Source organism: Portunus trituberculatus, chromosome 46 (assembly GCF_017591435.1).
Source record: "Portunus trituberculatus isolate SZX2019 chromosome 46, ASM1759143v1, whole genome shotgun sequence".
Lineage (NCBI taxonomy): Eukaryota > Metazoa > Arthropoda > Malacostraca > Decapoda > Portunidae > Portunus > Portunus trituberculatus.
In genome coordinates, this window is record NC_059300.1 from 9,874,058 (window position 1) to 9,895,665 (window position 21,608).

Sequence of the window (21,608 nt, forward strand, 5' to 3'; positions counted from 1 at the left end):
CTCCCTCCTTCCTCCTCCTCCTCCTCCTCCTCCTCCTCCTCCTCCTCCTCCTCCTCCTCCTCCTCCTCCTCCTCCTCCTCCTCCTCCTCCTCCTCCTCCTCCTCCTCCTCCTCCTCCTCCTCCTCCTCCTCCTCCTCCGTCTCCACGATTCGTTGCCAGCACGAGATGATCAAATAATATTCATGACTTCCTCCCACGCCACCTTTCCTGCCATTTCTGTATTTCCTTACCTTCCTCATTCTCATCCCTTGCTATTAACACTATCAATCTTATCATTAGGGGTTGTATCATTGTATTATTTTGACTCATCCCAGCGCTCTATTGCCTAAATGGTGTAATAATCAAAATGAAGCACTGATAAATGACATGGTAGCGAAAAAAGATGGTTGATGGGAAATATAATGAGTATGAGTGACAGTTCTATGAATACACACCACAGAGGAGAGTTAACGAGAAAAAAGATGACAGTCAGTTCCATTTCTTGAACCATTGCTTGGATTTCTTGAAAGTATGTTTAATCTCTACAGTACCAACACGCGTTTTCATATTCATTTTACGTTACTATTTTGGCAAGTTCAGGAAATATATGTTGGGATTAAAATAGTGAAGACTCTGGCCATTGATCGTTTGACTTCCATAGACTCTTCTTAATGCAAATGAAATCTTCTAATCATACCGAAAAATCAAGGTAAAAATGCATCTCAGTATTGAAGGGATTAATCAGTTAATATATAATAAATGAAAAAAAAATAGCTGGCTGAATTAACAAAGCACGATTCATTACAACAACATCAAATAAATGACAGGAAATAGATTATGCAAATATAAAAGAAGGAAAACTAGAGAAGAGATACCAATAGCCTTTCATTGCTTCCAAAATTTGTGTTTCTTGTTTATCTGATGTTTGATTCTTGATTCTTTTCATTTATCGTTGTTTTATATCGTTCTCTGACTTCTCACGTGAGTCTAATCCTATCTTATCACACAGGGTTAACATGTAATCTTTTTTTTCATTTCACACACACATCACACAACCACACACACATCACACACAGAGTCTGCAGTTTCTTCTTAAAACACACCGAATCTGCAACTCTTTGATATACACGCAAGTTCCAGTGGCTTCTTGCTTCACGCACAACCTGCAATGTCTTTTTATTCCACACACGTTGAATATAAATCCAACTTACTGCACACACACACACACACACACACACACACACACACACACACACACACACACACACACACACACAGAACCTGCCATTCCTCAATTACACACAAACTTGTAATCTTTTGAGCACGGGAAATATATTACAGCAGATGCTACCAAATTTATAGAACACTTATGGGATAACTAATTCTCTTACTACAAAAAATGAGTTTGGGGACGCACGGGAGAGAAAGAACAACATAGCCATGTAATAAATTAAGTGGTTATGGAAGAATAAATGGATGGATGGAAGAGGGAAGGAAGGAAGGAAGGAAGGAAGGAAGGAAGGAAGGAAGGAAGGAAGGAAGGAAGGAAGGAAGGAAGGAAGGAAGGAAGGAAGGAAGGAAGAAAGAAAGAAAGGAAGGATGGAAGGAAGGATGAAAACAAGTAACAGAAGAAATAAAGAAGGAAGAAAGGAAAGAGAAAATAAAATATGGAAGCTAGAAATGAAGGATAGACGAAATATAATTAAACTCGATATTAACCAATTAAACTACACAAAAAGGAAGATAAATCAAGGAAACAATAAAAAAAAAGATAAAATAGAGATACAGCATAGGAGGAAAAAGAGGAAGAAGAAGAAGAGGAAAAAGAAGAATATTATTAGCCACACGTCCGTTCTTTCCCTCAATAATTTACACCACGACCTTGACAACTTCCTCTTCCTTTTCCTTCCTTCAAACCTTCCCTCCCTCCTTCCTCCCTTCCACTCTGTCAATTCCTCTTCAATAAGTTACCACACCACATCAGACGACCTATCTCCCTCTCTCTCTTTCCCTCTCCCCCCTCTTGCTCTCTCTCCCCGCTTCGAAAGATGTTACTGCCTCCTCCTCTCCTCCTCTCCTCGCCTCCTTGCCTCTTCGTTCACAGCAGACACCAACGCAATAACGGAAACAACTAGCCAAGATCGCGAACAGGATATAAATTCGAGGAGGCGGAGGCAGCCAACAGGAGTACAAAGCCCGCCACTCCACGGCCACGGCAGACTCCCAGGCGCCTGTCACGAGCACCCAGCGAGCCAAGGATGGTGCAAGACGTGAGGATGCTTCCACGCCACTCCCCATCGCCTCCGTTTCTGCAGCGCCACTTCCACCGCCTCCTTCCTGAACACAACTCGAGACTCAGAGGAAGGGCACTTGAGTCTCCCTCGTCTGATTCTGTTCTCGTTTTCTTTTAGTTTATTTTTTAGCTTTGTTATTCTGTTTGTTCTTCCTCGTCGTTCTTTTTTTTTCTTCTTTCTCTCTCTCTCCCTGCTCTTATTTAATTTTCTTTTTCTCTTTCTTCTATTTGTTGTTGTTTTCATCTTATTGTTCTCTCTATCTCTCTTTTTCTTACTTTTTTTTCTCTTTTTCTTCTTTCTCTTTACGTGCTATTTCTTTAACGAACAAGACATAACAAAAAGAAATAAACAGAATTCCCAGAATGCTAACAGTTCCCGTCTACTCCTACAAAAATGTTAGAGAAAAAGAAAAAAGCCAAAAAACATTAACGAAGAAATAAAAACAAGAAGGAAAGAATGGAATAAGCGACAAAATCTTCCAAACTTTTCAATACGTCCTCCTTCTCACACAAAAATAAAAAGAGCAAAAGCACGCTCACGAAATAACCAGTGTGTCATCAAAATAACTATAGCAATCTCTCCCTTCTACTCACAGTCAATTAAATAACACACAAAGGGACCAGAATTCCAAACGATGCGAAGCGGCCACGCACTCACCATGCAACAATAACTTAGGTAGATAGAAGTACAAAACAAAATCACTCGGACCTCTATGTAAAGAATATCAGATAAATTTATGGCTTCAATACTGGAACACATATCTACCTTGAAATTGGTGTAGGATTAGACCATTTTATTAACATTAGCAAGGGTCTATGGAGGTCAGAAGATTAATGTCACAGGCTTCACTATTTCAATGCCCCAATATAACTTTCTGAAGCAGTAGAAAGTCATCAAATAGTCACCAGAATGAATATGGAAACCCGTCATAGTACTCAAGGGGTTAAGTGGTTAAGTAACTTTGCTCATACAGAGACTGCCAGGTGTAGGTCTAACAGCCTCTTGTAGCTTCCCTCTTTCTTATGTTCTTACATAATTAAGGAAGGATGCCGCAGATAGCAGTGGCAAGAGTTAGTCTTCAGGCACTCCTATCTCCTTCGAAGCCCCAGGCGGGAGGAAGGGTCGACGCAGAACAAGGTTAAGGAGACAGGGAGGGAAGCACCAAGATGAAATAGTCGGGTGAATTCAATAAACTTTCCGGATCCAATAAGTTAATTCCAACTACTGGATGACAATTGGAAAACTCTTAATGTAGTTTCCCTTCAATCGGTTTGTGTTTTGTCTGGTAAAGAAAAAATGTTAAAGAACGAGAGAGAGAGAGAGAGAGAGAGAGAGAGAGAGAGAGAGAGAGAGAGAGAGAGAGAGAGAGAGAGAGAGAGAGAGAGAGAGAGAGAGAGAGAGAGAGAGAGAGATTGAGGAGGAAGCAACGAAAGGTGACTTATGTAATGATCTGGTGTGAAAGGAAAAAGAGAGCGATTGTAAGCATGTAGAGGTGAGGAGAGAGAGAGAGAGAGAGAGAGAGAGAGAGAGAGAGAGAGAGAGAGAGAGAGAGAGAGAGAGAGAGAGAGAGAGAGAGAGAGAGAGAATATGTAAATCAACACAGAGAACTAATTGAGTCATTGAGGTAAAGGAATTATGAACGTATCGTACCAAGAGATTTGAAATACACCAAGATATAAGAGAACATTTTCTTAGTGTCCGTGAGATGAGAAAGAGTGAGCAGGAAGTGAACAATAGAAAATATCATTACAAAAACCACAAGTATTTTTTTTCTTTTGTTTATGAAGTGCATGGCGTGAGAAAATAAAGGGATATAAGGGAATTTCTAAGGATTGATGCATTGCTAACACACACACAGAAGGAAAACAAGGTAAGTACTCAGTGACAACCACCTACACACTGCAACTCGGAACAAAATATATGTTTGTGTCTGCTTGAGCCTGCTCGTGGTGGGCCTGAAGTGAAACCCACTCAGTTTATTACACCACGGTTCGGAAAAAGGGAAAATATGTGAACCTGAAGTGTAGAAATAAAGTGAAAGAATATAGAAAGACAAACTATGGAAACACAATAGAGCAGGTGAAAATAAATAGTATGATACAAAGTCAGGATGAGAGGAGTGAGAGAGAAAATGAAAAATATATACAGCGTAACATTTCAAAATGGTAAAGTGAAGAAGAAAGAGAACGACAAAATAAAACAATAAATGGAGAAGAATACAAGGATGATAAAACGAAAAAAAAAAAATAAACAGTTTATTACACACAAGAACGAGGAAAGAGAAACACATTCACCTGACGAGGACGAGGAAAATTCAGTAGAGCAAAATGAGGAACCCAGAAAAAAAAGAGAAAAATACAAAAGCATGACGAAATGAAAGAGAGAGAAAGTAGAAAGAAACATTTAAAAAGTATAAAAACTTACACACCAGAAAAGAATAAAAGAAACACAACGAAGATGAGACGAGATGAGTGAGGATGAGAGTAAAAATGTATTAAAAAATATATTTCAAAAACGACAGACAAAAGAAGAAAAAGAATAATGACAATAGAATAACAAAAGGAAAACATGAAAGGGCGACAGAAAACAATCTATGAAAACGAAACGTGTGAGCAATTTAGAAGATGATGAAAAAATTGTCCGCCAAAAAGAGAATATGCTACAAAAAAACAAAAGCACAAAAGGAAAAAAAAATAGATAAGAGAAGTAGGAGAGAAGAAAGAAAGAAAGAAAGAAAGAAAGAAAGAAAAAAAAAAAAAAAAAGAAAGAAAAACAGAGAGAAAGAAAAGGGGACAGGAGAATAACAATATAAGAGATGAAGGTAAAGAGAAAATGACGAGGACAAAGAGAATAGAAAGAAAAAAAAATGGAAAAGTGGAAACAAGAAAATAATATAACAACTAAGAACGAAGACTAAAAAAAACAAGAACACGGAGGGAAAATACTGAAGTGAAAGAAAAATAAGTGATGAGACAGAGCGAATAAAGAAGGTAGGAATGAGAAAGGTAAGGAAAAGAGAGAAAAAATAACGAAAAGAGAAAATAAAGAGAGCTACAGCTAAATTTCAACACTTTCTCTCTCTCTCTCTCTCTCTCTCTCTCTCTCTCTCTCTCTCTCTCTCTCTCTCTCTCTCTCTCTCTCTCTCTCTCTCTCTCTCTCTCTCTCTCTCTCTCTCTCTCTCTCTCTCTCTCTCTCTCTCTCTCTCTCTCTCGTTCTTTAACATTTTTTTCTTTACCAGACAAAACAGAAACTGATTGAAGGGAAACTACACTAAGAGTTTTCCAGCTGTCTCGCTGTTTTCCTTACACTTAAAAGCCTCTTCGTTCCACCTCTATTTTTTCCATTCTTCCCTCTTCTCCCTCGTCAGCCTTTCTGCCTCATTCTCACTAGCCATGTTTCCTTTCTCCTTCACACTGTTCTGTCCTCACTCTCACATTGCCATATTTCTTTTCCCGCCTCCTCTTACACTTTCCTCACTTTACTTTTAAAAATACACATTACCGTTACAAACACCTTTCACCCTCTAGACTTCACCTTATAAACTGTCCATTCAGCTTGTATACGAGAGGAACACACTTAGTATATTCTTTTTATTTTTTTTACTGAATAGGAGAAGCTGGCCAAGGACAACAAAAAAATAAAAAGACCCACTTGATTGCCAGTTCCCTAAAAGATTAAGAGTTAGCCAAAAATCTGGGACAAATGTCTTGAAACCTCCCTTTCAAAAGAAGTCAAGTAGCAGGAACGCATGATGGTAAACAGACTAATTACCAGGTTATTCAGACAGGTAAAGAAAAAAGGAGTAACCTAAGATTTTGAGTTCATTAAGAGACTCACAAACACGGCTCTAAAAAGCTACCTGCGTGCTTCCCCTCACCTGAATGACTTTAGCTCACGAAGGGAGGACAAAGAGAGAGAGAGAGAGAGAGAGAGAGAGAGAGAGAGAGAGAGAGAGAGAGAGAGAGAGAGAGAGAGAGAGAGAGAGAGAGAGAGAGAGAGAGAGAGAGAGGAAAGACAGGTACAGCAGAGGCTAGTAAAAGACGAGGATTTCCGAGTGGTTGAAATATGAAGGATGGAAAGCCGAAAATCGTGTACGACAGAAAGAACCACAAAGGCAATGTGGATAATGGAAGCAGGTAAGACAGGGAGGTGTTGTCAAAGGAGTGGCAAGGAGAAGCGTGAAAAGATCGGTGTGATATGACATGTGAGAACTGAAGAAACAATATGCGAGATGGATGGAGGGAAGAGAACAAGATCAAGATGGAAATAAATGCATATGTACGCAGGTAAGCTGTAAAGTGACGCAAAGGGGGAGTATGAAAAAGATTGAGTGGATGGGAATGGAAACGTTAATTGAAAGGTGGTGCTGCGGAAAGAGAAAATATAGATTCTAACATAGGGAGATTAAAGGAAAACGCTTTGGGTGGCGCGTTGTGGTGAGGGAAGTGAAAAGGAAAAGAGGAGGATATTCTGTTGAGCTAAGGGAAATGAAAAGAAAAGAGGGGGGGATATTCTGTTGAACTAAGGGAAAAAAGGCAAGAAAAAGATAGAAGAAAAGTTAGGGACAAACTTATCTGCACGAAAGACCAAAGTTAAACAGCTCACACAATATATATGAAAAGAAAAGAAGTTAATAATATAAAACCACTTGAAATGCTGGTCACACTCACACACACTGACACACACACACACACACACACACACACACACACACACACACACACACACGCAGGGAATACCAAACATACCAAACAGAATACAAATGAAATATTACAGGGAAAAAAAATCTCAATAACAAGTAAAGTAAACACACAAGACAAACGTTCAAATAAACAACGATAAACTACCACCACCATCATTATTCATGCCAGGGAACCATAAAAAAGCAGCAGCAGCACCGGCAGGAAGGGAGACACGAAGCACACCCCAGGGAAGGTATTGACGAAGTGAGGGGAGTGATGAATGGTATACATCAAGACCTTAACAATATTCGCTCCCGGTCCTTCTAATTCTTCCTTCTTACAGGCTCACGTACGTATACAGTCCCAATATACTCGCATGCAATCTGACACACACACACACACACACACACACACACACACACACACACACACACACACACACACACACACACACACACACACACACACACGAAAGTACTCACGGATTTATGTATTCCCAGGAGGTCCAGTTCTTAATTCTTACCTATAAAGAAAAGAAAATATATTGAATCATATGAAAAACAACCATTTTCCTACTGAATATAAATCTCTCTCTCTCTCTCTCTCTCTCTCTCTCTCTCTCTCTCTCTCTCTCTCTCTCTCTCTCTCTCTCTCTCTCTCTCTCTCTCTCTCTGGCAGGCATGAGAGTCATTACTGGAATAAAATATTTACCCACGCACAATACAAACACAAAGCGAATCATTCTATATAAAACTAATTACTAAAAAATCTTTAGTTGTACAAATATGAAAATAATGGATCGGGAGTTCTTTTTCCATTTTATCCGGCAGAGATTCATATTTCATTTAATTTTGTGGTATGTGTGTGTGTGTGTGTGTGTGTGTGTGTGTGTGTGTGTGTGTGTGTGTGTGTGTGTGTGTGTGTGTGTGTGTGTGTGTGTGTGTATACATAGCAGCCAGTGCTCTGATTGTTATAACCGAAATAAAACTATCCTCTCATTATCATCACCATCATCGCTATTGACATCAACACTTTTGCTGTCACGACCACCATCACCATCATTACTACTACTACTACTACTACTACTACACTACTACTACTACTACTACTACTACTACTACTACTACTACTACTACTACTACTACTACTACTACTACTACTACTACTACTACTACTACCACTACTACTACTACTACTACTACTACTACTACTACTATTACTACTACTACTACTACTACTAATTTTACTTATACTAAAGTCACCAAATCCACTACCACCATCATCACCACTACTACCACGACCACCACCACCACCAATCCCAATCGCCGGGCACGTAACTCTCCTACGAAACCAGCCACAAAAGCAGCAACACCGACAAGAAAAGACCAACGCGGCACGAAGCGGGAAGGTATTGACAAAAGGGAGTGGAATGCAGCAGGAACACCACCTATACAGAACACAATAGCTGACCTAACGTAACCTAACCAAAACTGCCGTAACGTAACCGAACACAAACCCGGAAGAGAATAACACGGTAGACGAAGGGACACTATGAAAGAAAATAAGGAAAAAGTCTGCAATTGCTTAATTCTTGCCTGTAAAGATAAGAAAGAGATATTGAATCATAAGAAAAATAACCAATCTCTTACTGAATGTGAATCTGATTGTTTCTCTCACTCTCTCTCTCTCTCTCTCTCTCTCTCTCTCTCTCTCTCTCTCTCTCTCTCTATCGCTGGCAGGCATAAGAGTCATTAGTGAGATATAACATTTATCCACACACAATACGTACAAACACAGTGAATATAAAGGAATGAAATTACAGATATTTGGAGAAAAGAAGAATACTAAGCAGATGAATGTCCATGGAAGTTCTTTTTTTTTTTTACGTTATTGCTTATAGCACCTGTAAGCATACTTAAAGAGTATCTGTGGGAAGCGCTGTTAAGCTTTCGCCCGTTAGTAGCGCAGGCAATTTCATTTATAGTGGTACCCATCTTAGGATCCATATCACCACCCAAACGCATCTTTAGTATAACCACCTAGAGAACCTGGGTATCATGGTGACGTGTAGGTAACTTTAATCAAACCAATCGACAAATGGCATAGCTTCAAAGCGGTATGTTGTGGGATTCGAAACTATGCGTGGACGTGCGTCTGCCCGATCCCACGCTCACCACCTTATCCACGACGCCACCGCCTCGCTAAAGATGAGATGAATACAAGAAGAAAGGGCAACAAGTAACAAATGAGGAATAAAAGAAGAAAGACAGCGACAGATATCTGGAAGAAACAAGGGAATTACCGAGAAAGACGACCACGCAACTGAGAATAACCACACGAGGAGGACCATTACTTATATCATCGTGAAAAAAATAATAATGTCAAGAATAATGTATCGACAAAAAGAAGCAAATGAAAATAATAAATGACAGGCGGTGATATATACCTGTAAAAAACGAAATTATGAGGACACAATAGAACTTCAGCAAAGAAAAATGAGGAACTGTGATGAAATATAAAGACACTGTGTTACAATGCAAAACAGGCAATAGAATAAGTCACGATGAAGAATGAGGACAGCGTGATACATAATATACAGCGCACTAGATATAATAGATGAACAAATGCAGAGATACACATGAAATAAAGAAGAGAGAAGAGAGAGAAAGAACAAACACCAGGACTGAATGATGACAGGTAAAGAATATACACGGGATGAGAAATAAAAGCTGAAGAAATGCAGGGAGACATGTGTAATATGTAAAGCAGAACAGAGGAAGAGCAGAAGTAAGACAAGACAAGAGAACAGAGGCGTAAAGAGATCACAAGAATTTATGGAGGGAATAATGTAATAAAGATGAGCATAGACATAGAATAGGAAAGAAAATAATTTATATGTATATGTAAAATGAATACAAGAATACATGAATAAAAAGAAAACGAGGCAGTAACATGACAGACTGGAATGCAAGTGAGTAAGGTAGAAATGGATTTAATTAAAAACATACATCCAATTTCAAAATGTAGCGGTGGGTGAAAGCGTGAAGACAGGATGAAATAACGTAAACTAATGCTAGATAAATGAAAATAGTAATAGTAATAGTAATAGTAGTAGTAGTAGTAACAAGAACAAGACAAAAAAATAATAAAATAATAACAATAATTAATAATAACAATAACAACAACAACACCAATACAACAAACAATTCATCTATTTCTAATCCCCTAATTAACACAACATTCCCACAATTAATCAGGCCACGTACAGATAACACCAACAAGCCATTAAACCCTTCCCTGCATTCATAAATCGTGGCTCACCTTCCCTTCTGCACCCTCCCCCAAACTCACTACACACACACAAACACACACACACAATAACCCATCTGCCTCCCTTCCACGCATATCAATTAGGCATCGAGAGGCCAACTGTTTCTTAATTAAGGGCAACTCTCTCCTAGTGTGTGTATTGAATCAAAGGTTTCAGTCTTCATACACGATTCCACTTCCCAGAATTCGTAAAGCCACTTAACTCTTGCCTTTGTTATCTCCATCTTTCTTCTCAATCTTCACTCCTGGTTCTTGTTTTCTCACTCTTTTTCTTCCTCCTTTTCTTTTTTTTTTTTCTGACGCCACTTAACGTTTTCTTATCTGTTATCTCCACCTGCCTCACTTCTCCTTTTATCATTCTTCTTTCTGGTTCATCTCTCTTCCCTCCTCTTCTCTGCATTGTTAGTTTTTCTTTTCATGTTTATCTTTATCTAGTCTGGTTCCTCTCTCTCTCTCTCTCTCTCTCTCTCTCTCTCTCTCTCTCTCTCTCTCTCTCTCTCTCTCGTAGTCAAAAGTTATCTAATTACCACCGAAACTTATGTAAGCCTTTGAAAACAGACCTCGGAGAATCCCAAACTTAACTGCAACGAGGAATTAAAAAAAACAGAGAAGATCTACTTTTTTGAGTGATAAACATTTAAACTCCTTATCTTTTACTCTCTCTCTCTCTCTCTCTCTCTCTCTCTCTCTCTCTCTCTCTCTCTCTCTCTCTCTCTCTCTCTCTCTCATATAAAGAACCAATTCATAAAACTTACAAGCGGCGTAACTTCAACCTCGATTAACAACTAACATATCCGAACTCCTTGAGCTTACCCTTGTCTTAAGTGCTCCCCTCCTCTGCCTAGCCATTCATTCCACACACCATCACAAGAGCACAGAAGGGCATCAAGTATACGTGGTTTCAATGCCTACAGGAAACAAACAGCCCTGGTGATCTCAAGACTACGTAAGAGAGAGAGAGAGAGAGAGAGAGAGAGAGAGAGAGAGAGAGAGAGAGAGAGAGAGAGAGAGAGAGAGAGAGAGAGAGAGAGAGAGAGAGAGAGAGAGAGAGAGAGAGAGAGAGAGAGAGAGAGAGAGAGAGAGATTCAGAGTGTGAATAAAGAAGGGTGGGGTCAACCTGCCACACCCATATCTGGTCACTATCATTGCCACTACCTCTGCCTCAGCTGACCACCACCACCACGACTACCACCACCACCACCACCACCACCACCACCACCACCACCACCACCACCACCACCACCACCACCACCACCACCACCACCACCACCACCACCACCACCACCACCACCACCACCACCACCACCACCACCACCACCACCACCACCATCATCAGCTACATCCACTTCGTTACTGCCACTCTGCCTCTTGCTCTTGCTCTTCCTTCTGCTCCTCCTCCTCCTCCTCCTCCTCCTCCTCCTCCTCCTCCTCCTCCTCCTCCTCCTCCTCCTCCTACTACTACTACTACTACTACTACTACTACTACTACTACTCTTTCTCCTACTACTACTACTACTACTACTACTACTACTACTACTACTACTACTACTACTACTCTTTCTCCTCCTACTACTACTACTACTACTACTACTACTACTACTACTACTACTACTCTTTCTCTCCTCCTCCTACTACTACTACTACTACTACTACTTACTACTACTACTACTACTACTACTACTACTACTACTACTACTACTACTACTACTACTACTACTACTACTACTACTACTACTACTACTACCACTACTACTACTACTACTCCTCCTCCTCCTCCTCCTCCTACTACTACTACTACTACTACTACTACTACTACTACTACTACTACTACTACTACTATTCCCGCTGCATTTGTAATATCTGCCGTCTAGAAGAGTGTTTTCGTTTGTCCCTGTCGTCAATCTTCATTTACTGTAAAAGTGTTAAAGCGTGTTTCCGTAACCTGTCGCTTTAATGCCCCCATCGTTTGTTTTATTCTCTCTCTCTCTCTCTCTCTCTCTCTCTCTCTCTCTCTCTCTCTCTCTCTCTCTCTCTCTCTCTCATTTTTTGCTAATAATTCATATTTTCATTCGACTCAATCTTAACCCTCCTCCTCCACCTCCACTTCCTCCTACTCCGTCCTTGAACTTCCATCCACCTCCTTGTCTTCCTACTGCTGCTGCTATTCCTCCTTCTCCTCCTCCACCACCTTCTCCTCCTCTCCACCAAGTAGGATCAATAGGGGACGGCACAAAAAGCAGTTTCCGCGGCCCTCCCTTTGCTCCAACCCGGCCAGGCCTCCAAGAGCTGTTCCAGGTGTCTGCAGAGACGCAAAAGTAAACCCAATAACCCTTGTGAACCAGGTGCAAATCCCCGGCTCGCACCTGCCCACCTATACCTGCGACTGTTCCATTAAGGGGAGGAAAAAAAGAGGAGCTGCCATTCTAAAGCGTAGTGTTAGATTAGCAAAAAAAAAAAAAAAAAAAGAAACAGGGTGTGCAAATATAAAGGTCATCTGGTGAAAATGTGTGAAGTTATTAAGGGAAGAATGAAAGGGAGGTAAGAAATAAGATAATAATTGATGCTAGAAGTGCAATGAAGAGAATTCCGACATCGTTCAATGAAGGTACGGTAATAAAAAGACTGCTACAAAAAATAAATAAATAAAAAGTGACATGATATTAAAGTAAAGTGTAAATAAATCCGGCTTTTTTCTACTTTTTACTCTTTCTTTTTGTTGCGCGACAAGGATTTTCGATTTTGCAAAACCTGGTCGAACAGCGACTAAAGTGTCCAATCCACTCGAGGCACGAGAGAGAGAGAGAGAGAGAGAGAGAGAGAGAGAGAGAGAGAGAGAGAGAGAGAGAGAGAGAGAGAGAGAGAGAGAGAGAGAGAGAGAGAGAGACAGACAGACAGACAGACAGACAGACAGACAGACAGACAGACAGACAGACAGACAGACAGACAGACAGACAGACAGACAGACACACACACACACACAGAGAGAGAGAGAGAGAGAGAGAGAGAGAGAGAGAGAGAGAGAGAGAGAGAGAGAGAGGCATGCGGGCAAACAGGGAAGTGAGAGAAAGGCGGTCGAACACTACCAACTAGCTTCTCCTTAACCCCTCTCTCTCTCTCTCTCTCTCTCTCTCTCTCTCTCTCTCTCTCAAGCACACGTCACCTTAACCACAAGTAACACAGGCCTCGGTCAGCCATAAATCGACCCATCACTGAGCGGCCCTCCTGGTTGTGGGCCATGGCTGGTTCACGCTCCTTGTTTAAGTTTTCACGCCGCCACCGGAACTACTGAAGGGGAAGATGGAGCCAAAAACATTCTCGTGACGGAAAGGTTATATGATCTTTTAATGAAGTTTTTTTTCTATTTCAGTGCTTTTGAGTGATAATTATTTAAACTCATCTTTTACTCTCTCTCTCTCTCTCTCTCTCTCTCTCTCTCTCTCTCTCTCTCTCTCTCTCTCTTGTTCACCTGCTTTTTATACTTCCTGGTTTTAATCCCTTCAATACTAGAACGCATTTTTATCATGAATTTTTGGGTATGATTAGATAATTATTTATGACATTAGGAAGGGTCTATGGAGGTCAGAAGATTAATGACCACAGTTTTCGCCATTTCAATCCCCACATAAGATTCTGAAGCTGTATAAAATCATCAAACAGTAAGTAGAATGAATATGAAAGCGCGTCATGGTACAGAAGGAGTTAATTGGGGTGTTCCTTGAATGTTTTGATCAAATGTTTTGTTTCATGATTAATTTCAGTCTGTTTTCTCAGTTTTTTTTTTTTTTTTTTTAGTTTATCATCATTCAAGACTTGTTGTAGTGGATAGTTCTCTGTTATTTGTTCTTTTTTTTATTTCATTTATCTATTTTTCTAGTTATTTCACGTTTTGTTTCATTGATTAATTTGCCTTCAATATATATATCACAATACTAAGGCCGCTGATGTTCATAATTGCCTCTATTTTATCTTTATGTACGATGTGTTGCTTCTCAAACGTTTATGCATGCCGTTTACTCTTCTAGGTCGTTTAATAGTTACTTTCATTAATTTATTTGCTTCCAACACTCATTCAAATTCTAATTCAAGTGTTGTTTATACTTGCTCTCTTTATTTCATTTATATTTTAGCAGTCCCTTCTCTGGATTCATTTTCGACGCTTCCCTGTCGCTGAGCTTTAAAACTAATATCGCCACACTTATGAATAATGTATCTCATGTGTAGACAAAAGTATCATGTGGATAATATATGTATTTACAATCACGCTCGTTTGCATAAAGAATATTCCTACTGAGAGAGAGAGAGAGAGAGAGAGAGAGAGAGAGAGAGAGAGAGAGAGAGAGAGAGAGAGAGAGAGAGAGAGAGAGAGAGAGAGAGAGAGAGAGAGAGAGAGAGAGAGACACCTTAATCTCCACGGAATTTGTTGAAACTTCATGCTCGTTATAGGAATCCATTTGTCACTTCTCTCCTTCCCTTCCTGTCATGTGTCTGTCGCGTGCAACCTCTGTGCCCTCACCTCTTCCTGCGGCGTTTGTTAGTTGTCCTAGTGTTAGCCTGTCTGCCTGCGTTATTCATCCTGATTTAAGCACCTTGTCTGTCCAAGTGTTATTGTTCTTCACCACACTTCAGTGTTAACCATGTAGTGTTTACAAGTATGCTCTAGTATTTTCTTGCCTATTTGAGTGTTATTCAGTATGTTTTAGTGCTATGCGGCTTATTTCAGTACTGTCCAGCCTCCCTCAGTGTTATCTAGCCTGTTTCAAGTGTAATCCATCTTATTTCAGTATTACCCAACCTCCTTCACTGTTATTTACCTTATCTCAGTGTTATTCAGTCTTCCTCAATCTTATCTAGCTTATCTCAGTGTTATCCAGCTTGCCTCCGTGTTATTCATCTTATCTCGGTATTACATAGCCTGCCTTAGCATATCCTGCCCTGCCCCAGAAGTCCCGTGGTCTGCTGCAGCACTGACTTGCATTAAAATGGGCTTTATTTACCCTCACTGACGGCTTTGTCTGTTCTGTTTACCGAATGACAATAGCTTCTGGTTTCCTTCCTTCCTTCTTACCTACCTACCTCGCTCGTTCCTTCATCCACGCCCTCCTTTTGCCTCGCTTTCTCTTACTGCGTAGAAAGAGACCGCGTGCAAAATAGATTCAGGGCGTAAGGAAGCAAGAAAAGCAAGGCAAAAGGGAAGGCAGGAGAGGCGTATAATAGCGAGGAAAAGAAAAAAGAAAGTCAAGGAGGAGAGGGTATAAAACTATATATAAAAAGAGACAGAAGGTTAGTACGGGAAAGAATAAACGAAGATAAATATAAGCAAGAGAAAGAGGAAAATATGAATAGAGGAAGAAAGAAAATAAAACGAAGGATAAGGAGAAAGAGGAAGCGATGAGGCAAGGAGATGAATAATAGATTTGGCAGAAGGAGGGAAGAAAGAGAGTGAAGGAAATGCGGGTCAAGATAAAGAAAAGAACTATAAAGAAATGAAGGAAAAAAGAATTGTAAAAAGAGTAGTGACAAAAAAAAGAAGAAAATTGGTAAACGATAAAGAAAGAGAAATATGAGCAAGAGAACAAGAAAACGGATTCATTGTTTGGTTGTTTTGTGTAGCAGGAAAAAAAATTAAAATAAAGACACATAGTTTGGAGAAAGAAAATTGATAATGATGTAAGGAAATTATGAAGAAAAAAGAGAAAAGAGAAACGAAGAAGAAAAAAAACGTGGTGAGACGAGAAATTTGATCAAGACAAAAACAACAACAAAGCAAAATAAGAGGAAGACAAGAAAGGAGGACAGACAAGGGAAATGAAAAAAACGATATCTCGAGGTATAAAAAGAAATACGAGAGAGGAAAGCAAAAAAAAAATATCTGGATTATTTGGCAGAGAAAATAGAACAAAGAACGAAAATCAGAAATAGCGAGAAAAAGGTGACGCAGTAAAGAGAAATCGATAAGTGGGGAAAAAATAGAAAGGGAAAAAGGAAAAGAGGACAATTAGTTAGAAAAAAATATATTAACGTAGAAAATAGAACCGGCACTCAAGTGGGACTATTCTTTTTTCTTTTCTTATTTTTTGCCCTTGGCTGGCACTCTTTCCTACATAAAAACATATATGAAAAAATAAATGTGATGCTGTATATAAATAACTAGAACCATGAAAACATTGAAAAACTCGTGTGACTTCAACTAGAATGTTTTAGTAGTGGAAGTGCGTGGAGAAATGTTTCAGAATATGATCGAAAGCACTGCACACTTACCCACCATTCACACTGCCGCAGGAAAGGGAGTGTGAAGTGACGGAAGAGAGAAAACGAGAAACAGAAGGAAGTAATTATTTGTTTTGTTTCCACCTGGAGAAGAGAAGCAGCTCACAGGGGGAACACAGAGCAGCTGTCTCACTCAGATAACAACGACACTGTATAAAAAAGACCCCCATTAGGACCCCATTACGTGACTGGAGTTTAGTCTCTCTCTCTCTCTCTCTCTCTCTCTCTCTCTCTCTCTCTCTCTCTCTCTCTCTCTCTTTAAACTTTCACTGTTCCTTATCATTATTATCATCAATACAAGCTTTTTCTCAACATCTATTATAATTTTCTTTTCCTTCTCTCTCTCTCTCTCTCTCTCTCTCTCTCTCTCTCTCTCTCTCTCTCTCTCTCTCTCTCTCTCTCTCTCTCTACGATTTCACAAACTAAAAGATACAAAGGATAAAAAAAAACAGCAACACCGGAAAATAACAAGAAAACACTAAATAAACAGATAAAAATTGACCCAGTAGTGTGATTACGTTGTTTAATCTATACAATTGTTATTTATAGTAATTGCATGCCAAATGAAGGGTGATAATTCAAGTAAAGGGAAAAAAAAGGAGGCAGCAGTTTTGTTTTCACTCTTCCATTGTTGTCTATTCCATCACACATACGATTAATTTCTGTTGGACGTTGGGTTACAAAACAAACTCACCTGCCAGTATTACCAGTGTTTGATGGGCGCTCTAGTTACAAACAAAGTCGGTAACGTTGCTATACATCACTGCTATACACACGAGCACGAGAAAACAGTAATTGTCAGCGAGTAGATTGAGGCTCCGGTATTTTGCAAGCGGTCATTACTATCCATCATCAATGTTAGTGTGGGAAAAGCGGAACATACGTGTAGCTTTACGAGCAGTGTTACGAGTGTACCTGTGTTTGTTGGAATGGAGCGGTGGGGATATGTACCGTATGAACTATTGCACGTTAGGGAATGGGTGAAAAAAAAATGTTAATGTGAATATTGTTATAGGTTTTGATTTGATTGAACGGTACAAATCAAAGAATCAATATGTGGGAAAGACAAGCAGAACACACACACACACACACACACACACACACACACACACACACACACACACACACACACACACACACACACATAAACTAATCGTATATTCAACACTATTTTTCAACTCATACGATGCAAATGTAGTATTAAAAATGTGATTCTTTTTGTAAATATATTACTCTAAAATGATAGTGTTAATTAAGTCTGCAACTCTCTCTCTCTCTCTCTCTCTCTCTCTCTCTCTCTCTCTCTCTCTCTCTCTCTCTCTCTCTCTCTCTCTCTCTCTCTCTCTCTCTCTCTCTCTCTCTCTCTCTCTCTCTCTACATAGTGGCCATTAAACGTAATAGGATGGTCTGCAACTTTTACTGTTAACGCGGAACGGCCTTGAGAGCAGAGGTGATATTCACTAATGTTGGCACATGTGAGGCCGAACGAGTAGCATCATCATCACCCCACCAGCGCTACACCAAGGCTAAGGAACAGGGTAGGCATGGCAGGGATTGTCTCACTCTCTGCTATAGTTAAAGGAACGCTGAAGAATCGACCCATTAGCAGAAAATTTTCTAACAATGAAAAAAACTCAAATTTTAGATATTCCTTTTGATATTTCCTCAGTTATAACATCAGTTTTTTCTTTATTTTCTTTTTGGATTCATTCTTTTTTTTATCCTAAGTCAGTGTCTCTATTAAACTAAAACGCATTCCTTCTTTTCGTACCCAACATGAACATGAACAATTGCCAACAAGTCGTTAAAGCTGTTATGAATGTTAGTTTTCCTTAACGGCCTTACACTCAGGAAGAAAAGCAAGGCAAGAAAGAAGATAGGTGGAAAGGCGTTTGATAAAATAGGAGATGTAAAAGAGAAAGTCATAAAATAAAAATATATAGGATCAGAAACACAAAGATATGTAGACTGATTCCCTTGTGATCTGAGGAGGATTTGACCAAAAGATACATAAAGGGAGAAGAAAAGATCCACTGCAATAGCCAGTCCACAAATAATAGAGCCAAAAGGATAATCCAGAATTACAGAAGTGTCCTGAAACGAAATACATAAAATAAGATCGACAAAAGGGTTTCACAATATCGCTCATACGACATCAAGGTAGTGGCACCATGATCATTCCCGAAAGAAATCGAGAAAAGAGCGATAGCAAAGCGGATCCATTACAAAATAATAAGTACAAAATAAAAAAATTATACAAGAGAACTGAAAAAAACAACTTACGTCACACATTTCTCTCAATTCTGCGTAAATTTCGTAAGGAGAAGAAACTTTTGCCTCATATCACCCCAGTGTATAGGAGGAGCAGACAGCTTTGCTATGCCTATAAATTTTCAACTCCTACACTGAGGCCACGAGCTGCCAACACAGAGTCGAAGATCGCGAACCAATCACCGGCTCCTCCAAACATTGAGCTCCCTTCAGGCTGAAAATGACAGTCGATCAAGAGTGGTTAGCGAACCGATTCCAAAACTAACTTTGAAATCCTAGAAAACGGGTTCCAGTATCTCAAATGTTTCCCCTTAACGAGTCACTTGAGACGGAAAGACGAGCCTCATCAAACTCTCAAAGGTTGTTACTAGCAGGGTTTAATCGCCTCCCACAACTTACCTCTGCGCAGCGGGAAGAGAAGGAAGAGTGTTTTAATTGGCTTCTCTGAGAATAGCCGCCAAACACTCGACAAAGTTCCGGTTCTCCTGAAAATACCTGATTCGTAAAGAACTAGAGATTTAAATGGCAGGATGTCTTTTTCGAACCGTGAGGCAGCCAGTATGTTCTATTTGCAGGCACTGCAGGTTACTTTTCCCTCTCTTTTTTTCAAGCTGATAGGCACGCCGAGTCAATGGCCTTGCTGAGTGAGGCGGCGCAGTACAGGGAAGAGGAGCCCTCAAGAAGGTTAAGATAAATAAGATGTTTATTGATTTCAACGTCTTCGAGTCTTCACCTCACGTGGTCTCTCCAGTAAATTTGATAAGTGACAGCGACCCATCACTCGGAAGGCTCACCTCGTTAAGGCACTCCAGACCCTCGAGAATAAGGAGATACGGAAATGGGAAGTAATTAAAGCAGCTCCCCCACTCCGAAACCCCGAGGAGGAGATACCCTTGGCAGTAGACTTTTGGCAAGGAGTGGCCAGTTGATGACCGCTGTCAGAGAAGTCGTTTGTCCCAAAACAACCCGACGACAACAATAAATAAAACCCTTTGTAGAGAGAAAAGCGAAAAAGGAAAAATATGTACAGCTATTTTCAGCTGGTAGAGGAGAGGGAGAGAAGATTGATGGGTGAGGAGGAGTGGAAGAATTGGAGGGACATTGCGTGATGGAAGGATGGCATGTGGAAGGGTGGAGAGCTGAGGGATTTAGAAAGACGGACGACAGGAAACCAAAGACAAGCAAAAAAGGGTTAGGGAAGGTTACAGAAAGCTTGACGAGAATACGGAAACTGATAAAGCAATAGGCGATGATGGAAGGGTACGAAGGGTAAAAGATTGATTATACGTCAAGAGGATGATAAAACGTTGAGGGAGCGACAAACAGGGAAGGTGCAAATGAGGCAGAAAAAAGGCCATGCTTCTGATGGAAGGTAACAGCTAAAGAAGCAACAAAGGCGCGAGGTAACGATGTCCAGCAGTGAATAATTAGAAGGAAAGTGGAGTAAACTGGCGCAATTAAAACAGTTCTTTGTTGGCGGTGCAACAACTCAGGTTATATGGAGACGAATTCGGAAAGTGCTGCAAAAAAAAGTCGTTAAAAAGGAAAGTAAAAAATAAGAATAATACATCGGTCAAACTGAAAAGAATAGAAATCAATAGAGAAAGACGCATACCTGTCATTGGAGTCTATCCTGAAGCTGTGGAAGCTGGAGCGGGACCCCCAGGCGGAGAGTGACGCCTTCACACTGGGCGGGAGGTCAAGTATGTCCCGCACCTCTATCACCTCCTCCGTCTCGCACCGCGGCATTCTCGCCTTCTTGTGCCACCTCACAGCCTGTGCCGCCCGTCTCCTCGAGCTCGGGTCAGCCATGGCGGCGTACCCCCGACGGGAGCCGCCCACATTCCTGTCATTCGAATCATTGCTGTACGTGTCACTCCCTCCTGACTCGGGCCCCTCGGAGTCACTTCTCTGGCTTCTCTCCGTGTCGCTTTCTTCCGTGTTCTCTCTCTCCGTGTTGCCGCGTGGCGCCTCTGTTCCCTCCGTGGTGCCGCCTCTATTGAAGCCCTCCGAACTGTGGTGCCTTCCTGTCGCCTTCTTGGGCCCGCGGCGTTTATCGGCGCGAGGTCGGGGTCATCACAGGCCTTATCACGCTCCTTCCGGCAATGTCTAACGTTTATTTCCTTATGTGTTTTTGGTATTTTTTCCTTGTTTGTATCACGACGTTGTCTTTTTCCCCTTAGGCTCACAGGCACACGACAGACACACAACCTTGTGAGGGCCTGTCACTGGCAGCGAGACAACAAGTGGGTGTTTATACTTAAAAGCGCACCAATCACACACACACACACACACACACACACACACACACACACACACACACACAAGAGCTGCCAGTACTAGGAAGCAAGAAATATACGGTTGCCAAACATCAACGAAGTCTTGCCTTGTCACGCTATGCTATATTTAGGCGTGGACGCGTCGCCTTTACTAAAACCACGCTAGGAACCAAACAAACACCACTGGCCACAACTCCCGCGGACATATAAGTAGAAGCATACTGACAGGACCAGAATCAGCTGTGTGTGTGTGTGTGTGTGTGTGTGTGTGTGTGTGTGTGTGTGTGTGTGTGTGTGTAATCTGTTGACGATAATGCCTACCAAGGATGTTTGAGGGAGGAGGAGGAGGAGGAGGAGGAGGAGGAGGAGGAGGAGGAGGAGGAGGAGGAGGAGGAGGAGGAAGACGAGGTAATAATAAAAGCCGATAATAAAAATATATTGTCGATGGTGAAAGGGACTACAGCGAAAGGGAGCCTTGTAATCTCTTTCGAGAGAGAGAGAGAGAG

General features: G+C 40.7%; 1 protein-coding gene across 17 annotated transcripts in view; it reads right to left on the minus strand.

Annotated features, from left to right (window-relative positions):
- Window positions 1-21,608, minus strand: part of LOC123519872 (potassium channel subfamily T member 2-like) — a 624,454-nt gene that overhangs the window by 494,836 nt on the left and 108,010 nt on the right. The window contains exon 2 of one of the 17 annotated variants that reach the window (XM_045281495.1): window positions 20,439-21,051. The exons of the other annotated variants lie outside the window; for them this stretch is intronic. Within the exon in view, the coding sequence (XP_045137430.1) occupies window positions 20,439-20,635 (197 nt within the window). The 5' untranslated portion in view covers window positions 20,636-21,051. The remainder of the gene's footprint in view (window positions 1-20,438; window positions 21,052-21,608) is intronic. 17 annotated transcript variants of the gene reach the window in all.